This window comes from Micropterus salmoides, unplaced genomic scaffold (assembly GCF_014851395.1).
Source record: "Micropterus salmoides isolate LMB-PRFRI ecotype aquatic unplaced genomic scaffold, ASM1485139v1 Ms_hic_scaffold_1, whole genome shotgun sequence".
Taxonomy (NCBI): domain Eukaryota; kingdom Metazoa; phylum Chordata; class Actinopteri; order Centrarchiformes; family Centrarchidae; genus Micropterus; species Micropterus salmoides.
Genome location: NW_024040040.1, coordinates 65,454,549 through 65,476,821, shown reverse-complemented (window position 1 = coordinate 65,476,821; position 22,273 = coordinate 65,454,549). Strand labels below are relative to the sequence as shown.

At 40.5% G+C, this 22,273-nt stretch overlaps 1 protein-coding gene across 1 annotated transcript in view; it reads right to left on the bottom strand.

Moving 5' to 3' along the window:
* Nucleotides 1-21,960, bottom strand: part of slit1b (slit homolog 1b (Drosophila)) — a 67,931-nt gene extending 45,971 nt beyond the window's left edge. Inside the window, exons 1-4 of the mRNA XM_038711724.1 lie at nt 21,362-21,960; nt 9,388-9,459; nt 6,974-7,045; nt 6,794-6,865 (exon numbers count right to left, since the gene is read on the bottom strand). Of these exons, the coding sequence (XP_038567652.1) occupies nt 6,794-6,865; nt 6,974-7,045; nt 9,388-9,459; nt 21,362-21,615 (470 nt within the window). The 5' untranslated portion in view covers nt 21,616-21,960. The remainder of the gene's footprint in view (nt 1-6,793; nt 6,866-6,973; nt 7,046-9,387; nt 9,460-21,361) is intronic.
* Nucleotides 21,961-22,273: the final 313 nt, after the last annotated feature.

Sequence of the window (22,273 nt, the reverse complement as noted above, 5' to 3'; positions counted from 1 at the left end):
CTTTCTTGCTTGTCTTCTTCTTTAGCAGTCTTTTTTTCTGGTGTATTTCTGGTGTATAACAATACAGCATCTCGCTCATCAATTGCTCCATAGTGGTCAAAAACTCCACATGGCAAGCAACCTCAAACCGGATCTGAGCAGACTTTATTCATAAACATATCAAATCATTTTTGATTGATATTTGATGGCACTGTTTTTCCAACTTTATATTGCTGCTTACTTTTACTGTATATATTTTTGATTATTGCTGTGTTTACTCTTGGTAGCACATTTCAACAACAAGGCTATTCAAAGTGCTTTACATAAACATAAAAGCAACTTGGGGCAATATAAAAACACATTAAAATACAATTAAAAGATTATTATTTAAAAGCTTCGCAAAGCATTTGATTTAAAAGGAGCTGCATGAAAACTGAACGCTGCTTCTCCATGTTTCAATTTGACTCTGGGGACAGAAAGAAGACCTGTCCCAGATGATTTTAGAGGACTGGATGATTCATACTGTATAAGATTAGAAATGTATTTTGGCCCTAAACCATTCAGTGCTTTACAAAAAAACAGCAGTATTATAAAATCAATTCTTTGACAGACAGGGAGCCAGTGTAAAGACCGCAGAACTGGAGCAATTTGAGACACTTTCTTGGTTTTAGTGAGGACTCGATCAGCTGCATTCTGAATCAGCTGTAGCTGTCTGATCAGACCTGTAAAAACACCGTTACAGTAGTCGAGTCGACTGAATATAAAAGTTTTTCCAGATCCTGCTGAGAAATAAGTCTAATAATTCTTGATATATTCTGATATATGATCATCTGTGGCTTCTGAAAGGCAGTTCTCAGTCCATGACTACACCAAGATTTCTGGCTTGGTTTGTATGTTTTTTAACATTTCTGACTGAGTGCTGACTTTTATTTGTTCTTCTTGGCACCAAAAACAATTACAGTTTTATCTATGCCTAGAGTTGACAGGAAGTAACACTAGTCTGCCAAGTTGTTTGTCTGAAGGACTTAAAAAGCACACCTGCTGAAGCTCTATTTCGACTGGCTAACCACACAGTTCACCTCCAGGTCAAGTTTAGTATGTGTGTGTGAGAGAGACAGCTACACTCCCATAATTCTTGGGTTCCCCTGGGCTAAAGGGAGTTGCTAGGACGGGGCAACCTTGTACACAAACACACACACACACATATTCAGGCAGCCTCTGGGGATCATCAAAACACACAAAAGACTGTTACTGGGTGTGGAGCAAACTCTTCACACAACCACACAGAGCCAACAAAAGACGGGAGAGAGAGTGAGAGAGTGAGAGAGTCTGCAAAGTCAAGAAAAGAATCAAGAAAAGGAAGGGGTTGAAGCAGAGGTAGAGGAAAGAGAGGTAAGGACTGTATCAATCAAGCAAAGACCGAGGTGAAAAGTGTGATCATGATGATTAACCTAACAGAAAACATTCACAGGAAGCTTCCTAACATTTACATATGACAACCTGCACCAACGGCAAATACCTGAGCCTTAAAATGAAATCAGGTATTCGAACTGTAGCTGCACGTTTTGTGAAATCCAAACCTAAATGTCTTTCTGGTCTCACTTTTAAGCAGCTCCCACAGGTGAAGATTTGTAGTTTTAAAATATGAACACACCGTGCATGTTCAGGTCAGTGCTAAACTTGAAAACCTCCATCAAAAGCATTACGTAGGACAAATACTGCAGCATTCAGACATCTACAAAGCTCCGCTGGACTGAAAGTGTTGAATGTCCTCGTTAAGAATGAATTTGTTTTAATCAGAGGTTTTGCCAACTGGTGCAGAGCTGGATCAGATAACAGACGCAATAACTACTAAAAAGGCTAGTAGTTTGAGGGTTTTTCTTGACTCGTGTTTATTAAAAGTTCCATTTTCTTGAGGGTCCATTCAGACATGGGGTCGTTGAGGCTGAGGTCTGTGTTTAGATTTAGATTTAAAAATGGGTGTCCATGTCACGGATGTTACATCAATCCCAAAATGATGTGAACCATTTTTTAAATACCCAAACATACAACAGTTTTTCTATAATGAAAAAGAGAGAAGCGAGAGCAAAGAAATCTGCGAGGTAAGGGCAGTTTGGCTTCACTGGATGAGGAGTGTAATGAGAAGAAAGAATTTTTTTTCCAATACACCCTGGACAAGAACATCAAAAAATTTTAAATGAATCTCTAATGGTCTACTACTTATACTTAGGTAAAAGCAGGGTTAATTATTTAATTTAATTTTGTTTGTTTAGTTGTATTAGATATTGCAGTTTATTATTAGTTCATTTTGAATTGTATATAACAGGTGTTATATTTTCTAATGGCTAGTTGGGATTATGGTTATGGAAATTGGTTTGTTCGGTTTTGTATGTATGTGTTCAAATTATAGTATGCTAAGAATGTGTGTACTTCATTTTTTTAAATAACAAAAGCACTGTTTTTCACAGGATTTAAAGAGACTATGGTGGGTGGGCCTCGGACCCTATCGGGGTGTCCAGGGGCATGCCCCCCCAGAAGAAAATTTTATAGTTAAATGCATCATTTTGTGCAAAATTAAGAGGCTATCTATGAAGAACTTTGCACTCTTGTAAACAATGTTGTGCTCTAGTAAACAATTTGATCATAAACCCATTTGTAGAGCTATAAATGGTGATGAAACAGCAACAAAAGTCAACAAGAGTCAAGTTAATTTAATGTTTTTCCAGCAACCCTAAATCAAAGTAAGTAAGTAAGTAAGTAAGTAAGTAAGTAAGTAAGTCATTTCCATAACATTTTATTGCTGTTGTTTTTTTGTTTTATTTACTTTTAATGGACACATTTAATATGGTTTCTACTTTCTGTGAATATAATCCAATTAATCTTATTTCCATACTGCACACCTTGTTTTGTAGGGGTGGAAATCTCTAGGCACCTCATGATTTGATTAGGATTCAGAGGGCTGCGATGCGATTATAAAACGATTATTGATGCACCTTGATGCATCTTTTTTTTCCTATGTGATTTCTGGATAATTACTATGCATTTAATTTGCACATTGGAATCTAAAAGAAACTCCTTAACTTAAAAGGACTAGCTTGTTTCCCTAATTTACTTTACTAACCACAGCTCCTCCTGATCACCACCTTCTTCTCTTTAATAAGCAGTTTTCAGACAGAAATGTGAAATATAATTTAACGAGTATCAGGATGTACAGTATGTGAACAGGACAGAGATGTTCACCAGTTTAACTTGTACCTGATGTCCTCAACCCTGGACAGGTAAGTAGTAATGGCATACAGCTAACAATGTTTACTTTGTTACTGATTTACATAACGTTACATAACTTAGCAGCTGTACAAGGGAGATGTTAGCTCACGCTCATTTTCCCAGCAGTTGGGGAAACAACAGACTTTTATTAATGGACACTGACCCACTGCTCATTTACTACCAGACTGAAACTTACCTCCTTCGCTAACTTTCACCGTCATGTTCTGCTGCTCTCTCTCTCATTCGCACAGCCTCACACACAGGATACACAGAGAGCTTGCCAGGCATTGCGTGTCACCATGCTCGCACAATGTGCGATTTAAAATCATTACTTGCACATTGATATTAATGATTGTGTGACATTGAAGTAGGGTGGTTATTCATTCCGCAGCGGAACTGTGCCGAATACAGGGAGAGCACTGGTCTCTTGTTATGTACGTGCCACAGATGTTTAAATAATCAATTTTTTGACATTTGTTAATCAAGTCAGAATCTTCCACATCCGCATTGCGATGCATCGAAGAATCGATTTTTTCTCCCACCCCTATTATTTTGAAAACCGGGTGTTGTCCAAGTGTATCCACGCACTAAATTCATCAAGTCCGACCCAATCTGATAAATAATGTTGTATGTGGTTCTCGTATCGCGTAACATGAAGACTTCCTAGTTTCTCTTCAGGTAGGACTCTCATTCTGCAACACTTGTCTTTGTAAAGAGAGAAACTGACAGGATAAAGTCGCTAACCTGCTTGTCAGCTCACACTGGTCCGTTTCAGTGGATTTACCATAAAGGTTTTAATACGTGTGCATTCCAAATTTAGGAGCGGCTAGCTTAATTGCCTTCTCACAAACGACTGACCTTAAAAGAAAAGTGGTTGTCTCGAGTCGGATGCCAAAGTGTGTGAGCGTGCGAGCTTACAGCAGCGCCCACAAAACACAACTTAAGAGGTCTGAAATGTTACTATGAGATGTGTAAAAATATTTCCGGTTCATTGTGAAACTATGGCGGTACAAATTAGACTGTGGCGGGCCGCCATGGTCTCGTTAATTAATGGGAAACACTGACAAAAGCCCAGGACAAACACTTTAGTTTAATGTTTCGTAATTACATTAAAGGGCTTGATCACCATTGCAAAATCAGCATACTCCAATTTTCCATCCATTATTCACTTTCTGTAATGTGGCATATTTGTAGCTGTGCTCACGACAAGAAGATGGATTTCGCAACAGCAAAACAACTTTGTTGTATTTTGCCGAAAAACTTAAAAAAATAGGACCACAGATGGCGAATACAGTACATCCATAACACAAAAGAAGCACTTGTATTGTATACAGTACAGGGATGCATGTGGACGTCACATCACACGGTCCCTCGTGGCCACGCGGATGTGGCAACCATGAATTGGTTTTTAGATGTGTGAGGACAAAACATCTGGGTGAAAGTCAGTTTAACTAAATGTGCTGTTTTTTTAATCTGTAAAAACCCAAACCACAAGCCTTAAATATATAAAAAGGAACAAAAGAAAGAATTTTAGTGAGGAGGAGAGATGGATATGTAGAGAGAGGAATTAAGTACGGAAGGTAATTTGGCCAAAGAGAGAAAAATGCACACAAACAAAAAGCAACCCAGTGTGTGTGTGTGCATTTCCGAGGGACATCAGGCTTTATAGAGTCCATCAACACAGCAGGAGGAAAAGAAATCACTGCTGCTGGAGGAAGTGCTAATGGCTCTGCACTATGTGTGTGCTGCTTTGTGTGTGTGTGTGTGTGTGTGCGCTGATTGATCGAACATGCCAAGTCCATCTCGGCATCCCCTGATGGGAGCCAGAGTGTGAAATTGCCAAAAAGGCAAACAGCAAGTAATCAGGACAGACACACGCATCCACAAACAGACCACACACACACACATTCCTTTACCATTCATCACTCTCATATTTCTCATTATCTCTCTCCTTCACACACATAGAATCACGCACATGCTCATTCACACACGTCCACTTGTTCATCGTCACCTTCCTTCTGTGATTATGTGTATTATTGATGGCTGTTATCCACTTTACTCCCTCTCCGCTCAGAGTGTCTCTTTGTATCTGCGTCAACGGCTAAATGCATCACACACAAGCATACACACACACACACACACCACAAAAACACTGTCATAAATGGATCAATCATTGAGAAAAGTTAATTAGAGATCAGTTGTGTTTGCTTTTCTTTCTCTCTCTCCAGCAGTGTTTGTATGTGTGTTACCAGGCGTCTCCAGGCAGTAGCAGATACTTTCCCCATCCTACACTACAAACTCACATTTATAACAAAGACTTCAGAGCAGTGTGTGTGTGTGTGTGTGTGTGTGTGTGTGTGTGTGTGTGTGTGTGTGAGAGACACATTTAGCCGCATAGTAACCAAATGCGTCCAAGCTTTCGGTTATCAAACAAGAAAAAAAATTGCTTTGTGTGTGTTTGTGTGTGTGTTCAGTCATCAGATTAAAGCTCGACTTTGCCTGCTGCTCCTGTGGGACTCTGTAAGTGATTTGTGGTGCTTCTGCTGTCCGAAGGGAGAGTATTTGCAGAGATTTCTAGGTGAGAAAAATGGGTCAATTTTTGATCCGAAAACTAGGAAGCACACTGCCAGAAGCAGCAGAAAATGCTTCTGTTACTGTTCTGTATGTGATGGTTTATTCCTTTAAACTAAATAGATCAAAATATCTATATACTATGTTAGCTGATATGCAGTGCAAATGCATTGTGGTATAATGTCAGGGTATATATGTACATTGTAGGGTGTAGGATTGTTGTACTGGTTACAGAATATAGTTTGGAGTGTAATACTTATTTTGGGTGTTTAGGCTGTAGAATTAATTTCCATAAAGGAAATTAATTTAGTCAGGGGTGCAAACAAAACACAGAAGTAGTACAAAAATACATACCTACAGCAACTAACCCTTCTCCTCCAATCCACTAACACAACACACATCCATGTAAGACTCATCACAAAGTCAGAACAATCCCAGTTTAGGTTTTGTGGGGCATTATACAGAACCCCTAGATCCAACCTAAATTGCAGGCTGCAGTTTGTACAGAAAAAAGCACAGAAACTGATGACAAAGCCAAATTTGGTGAAATGGTGTATCGAGAGACAAGTGAGTAACAGGGGCTGTAAACTCTATGTGAACTTCAGCTAAGCTGTGGTTCTACACTGAAATATGGATACTAACACAGTAAGTCTCTTAGTCAAGGCTCACTCACACTGCATTCTTTTTCCATTTTATTGTGCTTTTTGAAATCATTATCTTTACTTTTCTTTGTTTGGATTCCTCAAATCAAAATTATTGAATAGAAATAATCACAATAATCTGTAGTGACTTTATCAGAAGGCAAATGATCACAATGCCTTATCACCACACACACTGTGTGATTTTATGTGGCAACTATCAACCACAACTGACTGTTGTTGTGGACTGTAGGAGGTACGACAGAGGGAGCAGGGTAAGGAGTATAGCGCTCATGTTAGATTTAAAATAGAGGAGTGTAAAGGAAGACAGTACTCACAGTCGAGACAGGGCTTCATTCTTCTGAAACAGCAGCTCTGGAAATTGACTGAGACGGTTCTTGTTGAGGCGACTGAATGGAAAAAAACAATAACATGTTTGATTGAAAAACCTGTAGTGGAAATGTCTCCTTCAATCTTTATACATGTAAATATGTGTGAATGTCTGTGTGTGCTCTCACAGTCTCTCAAGCTCCTTCAGTTCATCGAAAGCTCCTCTCTCAACATTACTGATCTGGTTCTCCATCAGATGACTGCAATAAAAAAACATTACATTATCGTTCATTTCTTATCACAACACAAGGTTGTAAAACAAGATGTAATTCCTATTATGCTACTCACAAAAACCAATGTATATACAGTAGATGGGTGAATAAGTCCACCCAAAGGGAGTTCTCATCTGCCACAGAAAACACAGCCTTTTCCTTATGTTCTCTGTGACGTCACAGCAAAATGCGCGTCATAATGCTCGCCTAGCGGCTAGTCTACATGAATAGAATTTGCAATAAAATCTGATGAAAAGTTCAAAAGTTTGACAACTTTGCCACAAAATAAGGTTTAAAAAGAGTTTTTCCTCGACCAGTTATACTTCTACTACGCGTGCGTCACCACTTCCGCGCATGCGCAGTGGAAGAATAACAGACGCTTACGTCAGTGGAACCACAAGATTGGCTGAAATATGATTGCTGCTTTGGCTATTAAAAGCAGGAGATTGGCTTTCTAGCGGGAGGGACGGGATAACCGCCATCTTTGCTGTTACGGGCTTTCCCCGTATAGATGGATTGAGGATGTGATTGAGTGGCGTGTCTCCTCTAAAATGTCTCTGGAACTGAGCATGTGCAACTCCCAACAAAGATCTTGTAGAGGTAAGATGTATCACTCCATAGCTAAAACGGAGCTTTCAACACACAGGGTGGAAAGAGGTCTTGCAGCAATGTGCAGTATGACAAAAATATGGTGTTTATTAAAAATAAAACAATGTTAACCTGTTCTGGTACAACCCCTAAATAAAATGATGAACTTGAAAATTAGCATAATATGACAACTTTAAGAATCGATTCAGAGACTTACTCGTATTATAGTCTTGAAGCAGTGCAAATGGCAAAGCAGCAAATACACAGTTGCACCAAAATAACCACAAAGCTTATTAAATAAATATTTGGCCATTTGACCACATTAAAAACATTATTCAGGCATACAGTGTTTATCGTTAGTAAACATCAGTAACATCAGCGCATCAAGCAAATTATTCGAAACTAATTATGACAAGAGGGTGGCATCAATTTGCCATTTGGTTAAAAAAAAAAAAAGAGAGCACTTCATTATTTTGTGAAGACATTATAAGCAAACTGATTTTATTCATTAAACCCAGGCTGTGCACAAAGCAAAACAAAAGACAAAATATAACATCCATCACCCTGTCATTAATCAAATTGAAAAAAACAAAGCCTCAACACACATTATTTCACCCACAGTTGCTGCTGGGATCTGCGCATTTGACAAATACACTCCACAGACTCCCACATCATAAACCTCTGGTGTAACACTCAATCCCCTCCTGACGGCAACGAGCCCCAGGCTCCCAGCAGGCTGCTAATCTGTTTTAAGCAGGCCTCCGGAGATGTCATTAGTTCCTGGCATGTCATCCTTTTCACACCTCACGTCCATCACTGGCACTCAGCACAGTCCCACTCCTCAGGTTAACAGAGGAAACCACCATCAGCGCAGCTTCTCCCAGAGGGCACTGTGCTTCCAGGTCAAAAGGTCACAGATAAACCCCTCCCTGTTGTAAATTTGACTGACACTGACACCGCACAAGCACCTCTGGGTGGCTCATGTGTCACTGCTGAGATTTAGCATCATTCTGTTCCCTCTGGCTTTTTGACGGCACTACAAGATTCTCACATCCCTATGAGACCTAAAACTAGCAAAGAAATGTGGGAAAGAATCTCTGCTGAATACCGACAATCTTTTGCCCTGTCAACAAAGAGCCTGACAGCTCTGAGAGAAGGTTTAGGGCTCTGTATATATTTTGAACAGGAAAGAAAAATTGCACAAATTCGAAGTTGTTCCGCATAACACTGACATCTAAAACGTAATTTGGCAAACACTTTGGTAAAACTGGGGTGACTGACGCTCTGAACGAGAATTCAGCGGATGAGAAGCTAAATTCTAGGTGAACCAAGGGCGTCACTTTGTGTTGAAAAGAGGTGGGGACATAAGGGCTCAGATTAGGAGCGTGATGATACATTTGGGTCATGAGACGTGACGATGTAGGAGAATTTTGAATAAGTATTTGATGCTGAAATATATGAGCAGGGGGTCAGTTTTTGAGCAACACGTAATTTCCTGCATTCTGGAGACATTTTCTGCTCCAATTTATGGTGGAAATGTCTTTTTTTATATGAAGAGAAACTATATTTAAATTGCATGTTTTCTTATTGTGCAAATAAACCTTTCTCAAAGCATCTTCATTTCTTGCTGCACACTTGGGGACTAAACCAGCCATTTCAAACTGTGGTGAGGCCTTGTCCCCAGCATCCCCAGTGTAAATGACACCATATGAGCTGAGCGAGTAAATGTGGCTGTGACTTACAGGACTCTGAGGTGTTTGAGACCAGAGAAGTCTGTCTTGCTGATGACTGTCAGGTTGTTTCCGTTCAGATCACTAAAAAACAAACAAAGACAACAGCAGTTTAGAGAACAGGATGTAAACTGAGTACATTCATTTAATCAGTGGCATGAGAAATGCACACTATAACATGAAAGAGAAATGTTAATACTGACGTGTGTGCATATCAAACACAAAAACACAACCACATAAATGTTAATATATTAATATTGTGAGAAAATATTGATTTAAATTGATCTTCATAAAAACGGAAGACACAGCTTTTAAAAGTTGCCACCAAAAACAGTACAGACGCAACATTACTAGTCAACATTGGTTACACTTCAACAGGACCGCCCAAAAGATGCGAAAAAAAATCTGTCATCTTCTGTTTCTTACACTCATAGAATAAATGCATTTTGTATGAAATGGACATAAATTATGACTCAACCACTCATTTTGTGCACCTTTAGTGCGGTCTCACAACAGCGGTGTCATGTTGCTAACAGAACTTCAAGAGCCTACTCCTAAAAAAAGCAGCAATCTTGTCACATCGGGACGTCAAGGTACTGGACCTTGACTACGGTCTTCTGTCTGCAGAGTAGTGTATTGCACTTTATTCTCTCACTTTTGAAAATATGTTAGTGGCCAAATTTAAAGGAATTCTCAAGTCAAACATTTGTGTATGGTTGTAGTCACTTTAAGAGTGGGATGCTAGCAGTCACTTTGCCAGGTAATTTGATATCATCCTCAAGCTCTAATTTATTCCGAAAATCCAATTTGGTGATGCAGGCTTTCATGGCTTATCAGCCGCTGTGGTCTGCAGCCAAAAAGTGAACTTCTGATTGAAAAAGTGTGGCAGATTAAGCTGCACTGGGACTCACTTTCTACAAGTTGTTTTAACGAAAAAGAAATCATACAAGCAAAGCTCTCTTCAAAGTCGGATTCTACCACTACTTCAGTGTTTCCTCGAGGACACTTTCTTTGAATTTACACTGTAAAAACATCTCTGTACTGTAAAGCACATTGTTTCTGTTCTTTCAAGTTATTTTCTCTCAGTTCGCAGTGAAGAAAGTCTGTTCTAAGAGAGTTCACTTTGAGGACAATCTGATTGTTCTTTTTTTTTTTATTACTTTAAATCAGCTGATGTCAGCTTAAAGTAGCAAGAAAACTGAGGAAACAGACTTTTGTTCAAACAGACTGTATGAGATTCCTTCCAAGATGAAACAGCTACTGTTTGACAAGAGTATCATGTTCATCCCCAACTCAAACTGACATGCTCTCCAATAATTTTTTCAACTGTTCTCTGTAAAAGCTTCACTCTACTGTTTCACTTACACAAGTGACTCAAGGTAGAGGCTTCAGATAAATGTCATTTTATAGACACATTTTAGGTATAAACTGTTGTCAGTGTGTGATATGTGACAGGCAGGCCGTATATCCAACAGCGTCGCAGAGGCTGCTCCTAGCGGGAGGGGTTTAATGCTATGACCACATTGTCTACTTTGATGGACGGCTGCGAAGAAAGACAGGGGATGATGTCACTCTTCCCACGAGGCTTTGTGGAAGGAGAGGTAAACTGAACCCTGTGCTAGTACCGGTGTGTTTATGTGTGTGTTGTGTGTGTGTAGAGTGTCATGTTCCTGTACTATGTAAAGGGTGGAACAGAGTGTGACCTTGTCCGTTCTGCTTGACACTGAACCAAACAAAGCCGGCATATTGTTGTCCCTGTGATTTTAGATAGCATGCTGGCGTTCCGTAGGCAAAAGAGGCGTGACGTGTAACACAACAGCGGCGGCGTCTAGTGTGAAGCATAACCTTGTTTTCTCAACGCAATATTTCCCCCCACCAGGTTTTTAAACTCTCACATGATGCACACCAGCTTTGAGTCAAGTCCTGCCCCCTACTCTGCCTCTGATAGGCCACCACTAACCCTAACCAACAGAAGCAATGAGTACTAGCCAAATAAGATGAGAGTTGTTTAAAATCTGGTGGGGAAACAATAATGCTTTCTAAACAATAATAACATTTTCAGTTGCTGTAGGTTAGCTGCTAACTTCTTTTTCTAGTTAGCTGCCAACTGCTGCTGCTAACTTCTTTATAAATCCCCTAGTGGTGGGTCGCACACGACATGTCAATAAAATGTCACACCCTTGTCCTGTCCTGACTATTGATACAGAAATGTTTCTATATCTATGTTTCTATATCCTTCCAGCTCCCCCATTATACACAGCCGTCGTCTCTGTTTACGGAATAACGGTGCAACATTCCCACCTTGAACAGGCTATATACAAGGTAACTTGTTTGTTTCCCCAGACAGTGTTTCCTTGCACAGCTGCTGCGGAGTGATAGAAAAGCAAGAGGAATTAGTACTATAAAGGCTGTAACTTTGGAATATGCCCATTTGATTTGACTAACTCACACAGTGTGTGACAAGTGCGCGTCTGCAAAAGTATATTCGCTAGGCAACAAATTAGGGCCAAATCATCTCTACTGAGACCAGAATGTGTTGGATTTTGCTAAGGCCGCAAGTAAAAAGTATTTTCATTATCGATAAGTTATTTTAATGATTAATTGATTAATCATTTTGTCTATAAAGTGTTGTAAAACAATGAAATATGCTTAATAGTATTTCAATGGGCGATAGGTTCCACTAGTTGTGATTTTTTTCAGCCTGCTGCTGACTTGCTGATTGGCTTCACTGTATTTTGCAGACGAGTAGTGTTAAATTTGAAGGTATGTGCACAACCAGTACACCAAATAAATACAGGATTTATACAGGATATATGCAAGCAAGTTACTAAAAGCAATTATATCAGGTATATCAGCACCATAACAAGGAATACTAAAACCTACATCCCAAAGAAAACAATCACAGTATCAGTTTTTTAACATCCCCGCCCTCTCTCTGAGGAGCCAGCAGGATTATAGAGCAGAGTAGCATAACTACAGGAATCACAATTTCTGCCTCCTGTCAATGATGGATTGCAGATGGATGCAACATATTGAGGGCAGGTATCTTGTGAACCGCAAAATGTTCAATATAGTTGCACTTTGGCCAAAAACCTGGAAGAAAATCATCTTTGGCTCTCGCAGCTGCTCAAGAAAGTCACACTAACCGTTAAGTAATTGCCTAATTTTGCGCACAGTTGCACAAGCTGGTATAGCAGATTGCTGCACTGGAGTCAAGACTATGACATTTGCATGTGGAAAATGTTTGAGGATGAAATAAACTCATCACATTAGAAAATACTATTTTTGGAGGTCTTACAGTCTGAAGAGGGAGGAGGAGGTAGCACTGAGTGTCTGGGGGGGAAGCAGAAGCAAGGCATTGGCTGGGACAGAGGGAGGGAAGGAAGGACGGATGGAGACGGGTCGTGGCGGGGGGTCCAGAATCACTCCCTGGATGCGTGCGAAATTACCCTGACAGTTAGACTGCAGAAGCAAAACAAGCATCACGAGGGAGAGAGATATACCGCCAGCGATGACCATATTTTCACACACCAAGAGCATGTATGGATGCTCAGAAACACACAAAGTCTGAAAATATCAGGCGCCAAATGCAAAGTGCTCATAAGATTTTTCTTCTTTGGCTGAGGAGAAGGAAAGAGACACGAGGGAACACATATACAGCCCTGATGAGGCGTGGTTAATGGAGTTTTGTGCAGCGTGGCCGGGTCAGGGGTCAGCTCAGCGACAGACTCCCCTCGAGTGGCGACTCTGCCAAACAATAGCTCATTAAAGCAGAACGCGTCTCACACACACACACAAACACATACACACAATCACAGCCTCAGTGGGCAGTGAGGCAGTTGATCCACTCAGCTCTGCTCTCCACTGTTAGATCTGACATGGAGGAAGAGAAGGAGGAGGGGGCGTTTGACTAAGATGATGAGATACATGGTGTGGGTGGGAAGGAAAAAAAATAAAGATAAAAAGACATACAGTGAGTAGAAGCACTGATCCTAAAGTAGAGCTGGGGATCAAACCAGAAATGTCCAAGAGTCGAGTATGAAAAACTGTCAAGTACCAGAAGAATGAATACCAGGTAATGAAAGCTAGGTCAAATTCCAAGTGTTGTCTACAAAAACTCAACACAAGTATTTGAAAAAATGTCAAACAATATCGTGCTCTAACCTGGAGAGAAGTGGACAGCGAGTGAGTATGTGAATAAATATTATCCTGAGCCGTCAGTACAGCAGGCCTATGTGCAGATGGAGCCAGATTAATTACAAGTCACAGAAAGTTTAATAAACTGTCACCTCGTCTCTCTAGCGCTCACATGCACAGGAGTGTACCAGTTGTGAGCCTCGTCCCAGCTTTTTGTTGCCTACATGGAATACATAACCCAGTTTTCCATATCCCTGTTGTCTGGTTGGCAAACATGGATTCCACATTTAATAAATCCAAACAAATCAATAGGTCAACATCTAAACGATATACGATATAACGATTACAATCCCTTATGACGAAGGTCACATAAAAGATACTGAAGAGGAAATAGGACATGTGTCTTGAAAGTGGTCCAATATAAAGATGCAAAATGTGAGCACGAAATATTGGCCATTAACAGCTTCCATCCATATCTGCTTTTACAAATCCTTTGAAACATACAGATACAACACACAGGGCGGTAGAAGACATTATGAGCATGCATTTGGCCAATCGATGCATTATGGCTCATTTTAATCTGCTAATCAATGGAGCTTCTGTGAGGGATGCTGGAACCAGTTAAGTGTCAAGATATGCACATAAAGCTTAAACAAAATCCTCCTTCCCACACACACACACACACACACACACACACACATACACACACACACGAGAGAGAGAGACAAACAGAGCAATAATATAACTCAACTGGTCTGAATAAACAACAATAAAACCAACACTTATCCGCTCCATCACCTATTTATTATCCAGCAATCCAATTCAACCCGGAACCTTCATATGATCGGGATTTGTTTTATTTGCGGTGGAACAGACACTAAAATTGAGCATTTGTTTTGTTGGGGTCCACCCGGTTAGAGCAGACAGCCCAAGAACTGGCTTCTTTAATCAACAGAGTTTAGAGATTGAAAACAAATCAAAGTGCTTTAGTTCCAAATGTATTATATCTGGTCAACACATAGTCTTACTGTCTGAGGGTAAAGTGCATGCTCATTGATGTTATAACAGGATATTAAAAAACAAATCTCTCCTGCTCCCTTCTTTGCCTTCTTCTCTCATCACTCTCCTCATCCATTCTTTCTTTCCCGTTTGCAGCACAGTGGATGTGACTAGTATTAGCGATCACACTAACTCGGGTCTAATGACACTTCATTAGTGGCATCTTTCCCACTGAGGGGCTGCGGGGGAAATGGTAAGATGATTATAAGAGGTGGACAGAAAAAGAGACAGAGGGAGAAGCTGAGGTGGCTGTCACAGGTAATGAAACTGAGAAATGAGGTGTGTGTGTGTGTGTGTGTGTGTGTGTGTGTGTGTGTGTGTGTGTGAGAGAGAGAGAGACAGGGAGGGAAGGACCGGGAGAAAAGAAGTAGAAAACAATCCAGCTAATTTAAAGAAAAGCATTTAACTACTTTACTAGTGACAAATATGAAGGAGGATTCTACATATTAATACTTGGTGTTTTCCCACTTACACCTGTGGTATTTAGACCCACTGAAAGTTATGGTTCAATATACAGATGTTTTAAAATACTGCAACTACCTCAATACATGTATGTGAATTGAATTTAGTTTCTGTTGCTCACAGGACTAGTCCAGATTAATCAGAATAAGCCACAGACCGTGCTGTGGAGTTTCCAATTTTCCGATGAAAAATGTTCACACTGAGGTCGTGGATTATCCTGAGTAACCTGGACACTGTTTCAGGAAGTCATGTTATAACTAAGTTTTTCAAATAGTTGTTTTTAATGCTTTGGGCATTATAAAAACTAGGTGATCTCATACGTACTTATGCACTTCATCACAAAATGAGCTGAGAACCATAACATTTAAGGGTTAAGGAGATTTAGATTAAGGAGACTGACAAACTGACAGAAACTAGTTTGCTGTGTGTGTATGTATGTGTGTATTCGGCATCCAAGTGTACATGTGGCATCGCCGTTTCCTGCTCTCTGCCCACTTTTTCCGGCGCTAATGCTAATCCTCATCACACTCAATTAGCTGCCTTACTGGCAGGCAGCTACACGTAATGACACACAGACAGATACAAATACTTCCAAACACACACATACATGGGTAGCTTGATTAATATTTTCCTCAATGAGTCATGTCCAATTTATATAATGATGCACCCAGGAGCAGAAATTAACAGACACAGAGAGTGTGTTTTTTCTCTCTGCTGTGCGAGTCTCACTGGGTCAGTAGTTTGTGTTGAGTTGCGGGTATCCAGGAACTCACACCACAGATGCCACACTTTATACACACACACACATATACACACACACACACACACACACACACACACACACACTAAGTCTCTCTCTTTCCTTGAGCTGCACAAAGATGGTGCAGACCTCACCCTGCACTTTCTCACACTCTCTCTCGTACGTACAAACACACGTTGACAGAGTTTGGGTTTGTTTAAAGATTTCCTCTTCCTGATTTTGTGTCGGGTTCATTTAGGCTCAGGCACTGAGAGTTAAACCTGGGAGACACATCAGCATACCTGCAAACACTCTTGTTCTTCCTGGATTTCTCCCAGATTTCAAGGCCATCTTCTGCTGCCTTCCCGTTTTGTTATTTCTCCAGAGGAACTCCTGTAATTTGCACGACTCTCAAACTCTATTATGAATAATCATCATACACAGATCCAAGTTTCAGATGTTTGTCTGATGTCAACCAAGTTGCCAGATCATGCATCATCAAAATGACACGGTAGAACAACTTCCAAGGCAGCATCACCAGTATAGAGAAAAGAAAAACACGACAAGACGTGCATTAGTTTAAATCTTCGTACCTCTACTCAAGTCTACTTTTTTAATACTACTTAATACAACTACTTTAGAAACCCAAGCATAATACAAAATTCATGTAAAAATTGTGTTTTATAAAGTACCAGAGTAGTCTGTTGATTTGCTAATTTTCTTTTCACCTTTTATTACTGTAAGCATATTCTGAACTGAGAACCTTACTGACTGTAAACTGCAGAGAACGCCTTCTTGGATGAATATTTTTAGGTATACCAATATAACTGAAGGCTCAATGTGTAAGTTTTAGTGGCATCTAGTGGTGATGGTTACAAATCGCAACCATCCGCTCATGGTGCATTCACATGCTCCTCCTGGTCCCATTTCCCGAGTTGTGAAGCTGTTCTTCCTCCTTCAGTGTTTGTTCATGTGCTCTTAAGAAGCATTATCAGAGCGTATAAACTACATGCAGACATCTAGGTCACTCTACATGGCCTGCAAACTAACTGTTATAACCATATTACAAAATTACATGTTTGCAAAATATGTATATGCAATACGTGATTTTGCTCTATATTCTTCTTTATGTCCCATGTACACTTTATTTCTTTTTTTGCTATAAAGATTTAAGGAGGAAAAAGAGATTCTGCTTATTTTGACAACAAATTAATGCACCGCTCAGCCCTCCCTTTCCCTTTATGGTGGTCGACACGCTCTGTCGGCTCTTGTGCTAAATAATATGTGTGGTCCTCCATTTGTTTGAAATTCTCTTCTTTTCTCATTTCTAATAAACGAGTTGACTACTACTAGTGCTACAATGACTTCTTCTTCTTCATCTTCATCATCAGCAGCATATGTATTCAAGCTAGTGACAAAACGTTTGTCCATTTGGGCTACTGTAGAAACATCTTCCATGAAAGGGGACGGTTCATTGAGCAAAGTCTTTACACACCACTGAAAACATTTCCGTCAATAGATCCTCCAACATATTACAAACTGAACCTTTAGGTAGGTAGATAGTATTATCTGATTCTAACTTATTTTCTCAGCACTGTCAGAAGCCCCTTAGAGTTTGGAATATTTTTACCAAGCTGTCCTTGTTGGACCTGCAGTAGTTTCCTGTAACGTTTGGTTAAAAGTGTCATCTTGGTGTGGGAACATGTGAACTGGGTGAAAAACAGTTTGAACTGCTCTTTTCAAAAAGTATAAACTTAACACTCTGGATTCCTAATTAACTGAGTAAAAAACATTGGTCAGTCTTTTCTCTAATACCAGTGCATATACTCATGAACACACGCTCACTGATATCCTCTCTCTCTTTCTCACACTTTCCTCGGCTCAAATAACCATAGCTCATCAGGGCCCAAAGGGGGATCCATTTTTTCAGCGTTGCCATGACAATTGAACGAGGAGGGGGTGTTTAGTTTGACTGGTGCAGTCACCTTGATGAATGACCCTCTTATTGCCGCCCGTCTCCCAGGGAATACTGTACACACACTCCGTCTCTCTCTCTCTCCCACACACAGACACACACCACTAACTCGCTCTCCCCCAGTGGCTAGCTGTCCAGCTGACACACACACACACACACACACACACACACAGATCACTTTACATGCTAATTGGGCGACAAGCCCTTTAACAAATAGCTGTTTAATGAGTTACTCCTCTCCACTGCAGGGCAAGGCCTGTCTGAGTCTACAGGGTGGTAGACTGCCAGCGCTCTGGGAGGAGGAAACAGTTTATAGGTCAAAAGGCCACACTGGCTACATGCACAGAGTAACCGGTCATTGGTCATTCTCTGGTTTAGGTCTTGTTCAATTTAAAAGGGTCATTTCACACAAATCATAAAAAAATATTTCCCATTCCAATTCAAAACAAAAAATATTGTAGAATAGATTTTATAACCTCGAAAACCTAATAATACCTGAATGGCTAGATACCGCAGACTTGATAGGATTTTTTTGTCATTTGTGTAAATAGACCCTTCAAGATAGTTGTAAAAATAGTTGTTTCATCTGAAAACATTGATTTATTTATGAAAAAAAAAAAAAAAAAAAAAGGTGTGACATTTAGGGCAGTGTTTGAAAAAGAATCAAACTTTCCATCCAGATCAATATGAATTTCAATTCTGTTCGTCAAGTACAGATAGGATGTGTTTCGCCCAGCTTAGGACAGACTAGCAGCAGGTAGGAACTGTCACTCTAGCTCACCTAAAGTTTTCATGCACCTATAGCTAACCTTTGTGCCAATTTATTAAAATAGCTATTCAACTGTATTTGGGTTTTTTTATTTGAGAACTTGCGCAACCGATACAGAATGTACTGCAGTAGTTACTGAAGTAAAACTCAAAATGGACCAACCTAACCACTTACACATGTGATCCTTTGATAATGCAAACACATACGTGCTTCAGTTTGGTCACTGTGGAAATTTATCTGATCACAGTGCACACAGTGAACACATTTAATACTAAACGTTGAATCACAAGTCAATATTGGTTTGTGATTTTTAACAACATGTGTGATGTGCGGAGATTGAACAGGAGGGGCAAGTGTCCAACTTCCAGGATCATGACTGTCAACAACCGTGGTGTCTTAACGGTTACAGTTGTCAAACTAGTCGAGAGAAAGCACGCAAAGCTTTCTATTTGGGCCTCGAAAGATGTCTCGAACGCAGAATCAAAAGTTTTTTGAGATAACACGACAAACACTCATTTTTGCCCGTGGGTCTGATCCTAAGCTACCTCAAACGTTACGAAACAGTTTTAACTTTCACAGCACCTTTCTGCTCTACTAAATAAAACTGTTGCCACATTTATGTCAGCAAGTGACAATAGCTTTTTTTTTCAGTTTCTCCACTCTGTCAGCTACTGTTACTTTGTAGAGCAAGAAAACCTTTAGCAGAGGAACAGTTACCATCTCAGGATTGCAAGAAGACGAACGAGCAAGTGGGTCTACAGGCTCAGAGTTTTTTCCATGCCATATCTCTTTGACCAGGAGACCCAGGCCCTCATACCCGATCATAAAGCGATCGGCCTCAGAGGGGAAAACATCCTCCACGCTACAGTAAACCAGAGAGGAGGAAGGATAATGTATCTCTGCTGGCACCCCTGACAATCATCAATTATTCACACACAGGCACTCTAGAACCTGAAATAAACACACACACTTACAATGTACAAACACATGTATGTTCAGTCTGCACTGCGAGCGCTTACAGTACAAACACTTAAAGAGGTAGAGATAAAGTGTTTCCTTATTTATATACAAACAGTCCACACTGTAATATTCTTGAGGTTTGTTTTAGGTTAGAAGATTAGAGGCTCTAAAGATAAATCTCCTGTACAAGGTTCTAATATATCAGTGACATGCCTTTTTTTGGGTGCATCTTCCTTTTTTGTTGTAAATAACTGGCAAAAAGGTAGAAAATGGAGCTGCCAGCACAACTAGATATTTCAATTAGCTACAATTTTTACAGCAGTGGCAGACCATTAGAGTCAAATAGCGAGGTCTAATTTCTAGAGACGCTAATTTGCACCACCATTCAGCAATCACACAAGAAGAAATGCTCTGCAGAACAGGCACAGACTAACTGAGACTCCAGCCGTAGTATCAGCAGACCAGAAGACAGTGCAGCAACATCACATTAGGCTTTTTGAGACAAGAGGTATGACCATCACCATTTTTTTTAATGGAAAATTTGGTTTGTTCATGCTGCCTCTCTGGCTGTCACAGACACTCTTGGAAACATAGGAAACCACCAGCTGAACCAGAAATAGCCAAAGTAGCTTGGAAACAGCTGATACATGTGCTAATATGATCAAAGTGCTAGTTTCAGCATGTGATTCAGTGACAAGATGTATGATTCCTGGAAGTTTCATCAAAATTAGATCAGTAGGGCAGCAATTTACTTAGAAACATTCACTTTAATTACAATAACATGTGTCATTCCTTAAACTGGCATGAAATTTAGATCTGCATTATCTGAGAATAGAGTAAATGGTAGTTAGTGAACTTAATATTTTCACTTAAAGTGATGCCATCACAACACACTGGAGCACAGTGTAAAGACAAATCCGTCATTTTCAGTGATGGCTTGGGTGTCCCTTTCAGTAATATTCTTAACTATGTGTACAGCAAAAAAAATATGAATTTAAAAATTCTGTTAAGCTGTGTAGTCAGGTATATCAGGAGCACACTTTGTTATCCCAATTTTACTTTCAAAATATACTTATCTTGCAGTAAGAGAAGCAATTTAAGAGGAACAACACACACACACACACACACACACACACATTAAATGAGATTATATTAAACTTCTCTCTTAAACTGGACTTGTGCAGTTATGCTGTAAGAGATAAGATGAAAGAAGATACAGAGAAGAATGGAATAAAAAAAGAGATGGAGAGAAGAAAAGGTGATGAGGAATTTCTACAGTGCATGACTAATGTGAGGCATGGAAAGATGGGAGATTGCAGAAATATTAAACATGTATTTGCAACAGTAAAAAATTACAGGAAAGAGAAATGATGCCGCAGACCAGCACTCTAATTAGTAGGAGTCAAGTGGAGAGTCAAAGTGTGTATGTGTGCGTGCATGCTTGTGTGTGACAATAGGTTAAACAGACTAGAGCTGGAAGGAACACGAGAGACACTGCAACAAACCAGGAATGACACATAAAGTGTGTGCACACAAAAACATAATTGACCACAGGGTGAGTCACACATATCAGTTCCCTCTCGGTCTGTCACACACTATAAGTTTTACACACATCCATCTTCCACAGACAAACACAGATATTTGCATGTTTGATTGTACTTGTGAGGATCTTCACACCCTAACCTATGAACTAAACCAAAGACATGGTCTTGATAAACCCAGTTGCTTCTTGCTCGTTTAAGTGAGGATCAGCACTGTGTCATCACCCTGAAGGATTCCCTTCAGCTACCGATCTGTGATCATTTGGTCCTCAGAAGTATAGAAAAATGTGAACACACACACACACACACACACACACACACACACACAGTGTATGACTACTCACAGCCTCTCAGTCCCTCTGGGGATGTTTTTGGGTATAGAGTGGATCCCCAGGCCATGGCAGTCCACTGTGTTTCCCAGGCAGCTGCAGGGAGAGGGGCACGCCTCCACACCTCCCCGACCTGCCACCAGCACCAAGATGCCCCACGCCAGCATCATCCGCAGTCCAGAGTGAAAAAACTGTCCCGGGGCCGCTGTCACTGCTGCCATCCCACAGCCTACTGACCCAGCTCCATCCCCGCTTCTCCCAGCAGGCATCTTGCTCTCCTGCGGCACTCCACCACACTGCAGGAACAAGCCGACAGATCCTATCCCTCCTTTCTTTCTGGGATGACTGACCACCACCAGTAGCAGTACAACCTCTTCTAAATGCTGTAGTATGAAAGTGCAGTGAGTAAACTGCTTGAAGAAGCTGAGACAGACAGCCAGGTGAAGTTCAGCTTGGACTGAACAGCTGCCACTTGATTCCAAAGTGGCCTTTCAGAGAGAGAAAGAGAGAAGGGAAAAAAAGATAAGTATGTCCTCTTCTTCTTGCCACTGGCTTTAGAGCTCCCTCCAATTGGCTTCTCTTCTTCTACTCTCCTGTGTGTTCTCTACTCTCTCTCTCCCCCTCTCTCTCCCGCAGCCGTACAGTGTGTTTGCCTCTCCCCTCCACTTTTCATTGAGTCATTGTGCACTGAACAGTGAGCCACTAGAAAAAAAGAAAGGGGGGGACTCCCTCACTCCCTCTATCTCTCACACACAGAGCAATCAAAAGCCTTTACAAATAACAGCACAGAGACTCCTCCCATGCCGCTACCCCCCCACACCCTCCAGTCACACACATACATGTACATGCACACACATACACAGAGTCACAGTAGCACCCAGAGTGAACTCACATCTATTCAGTGACAGCAGTATTAGAAAGCCACCT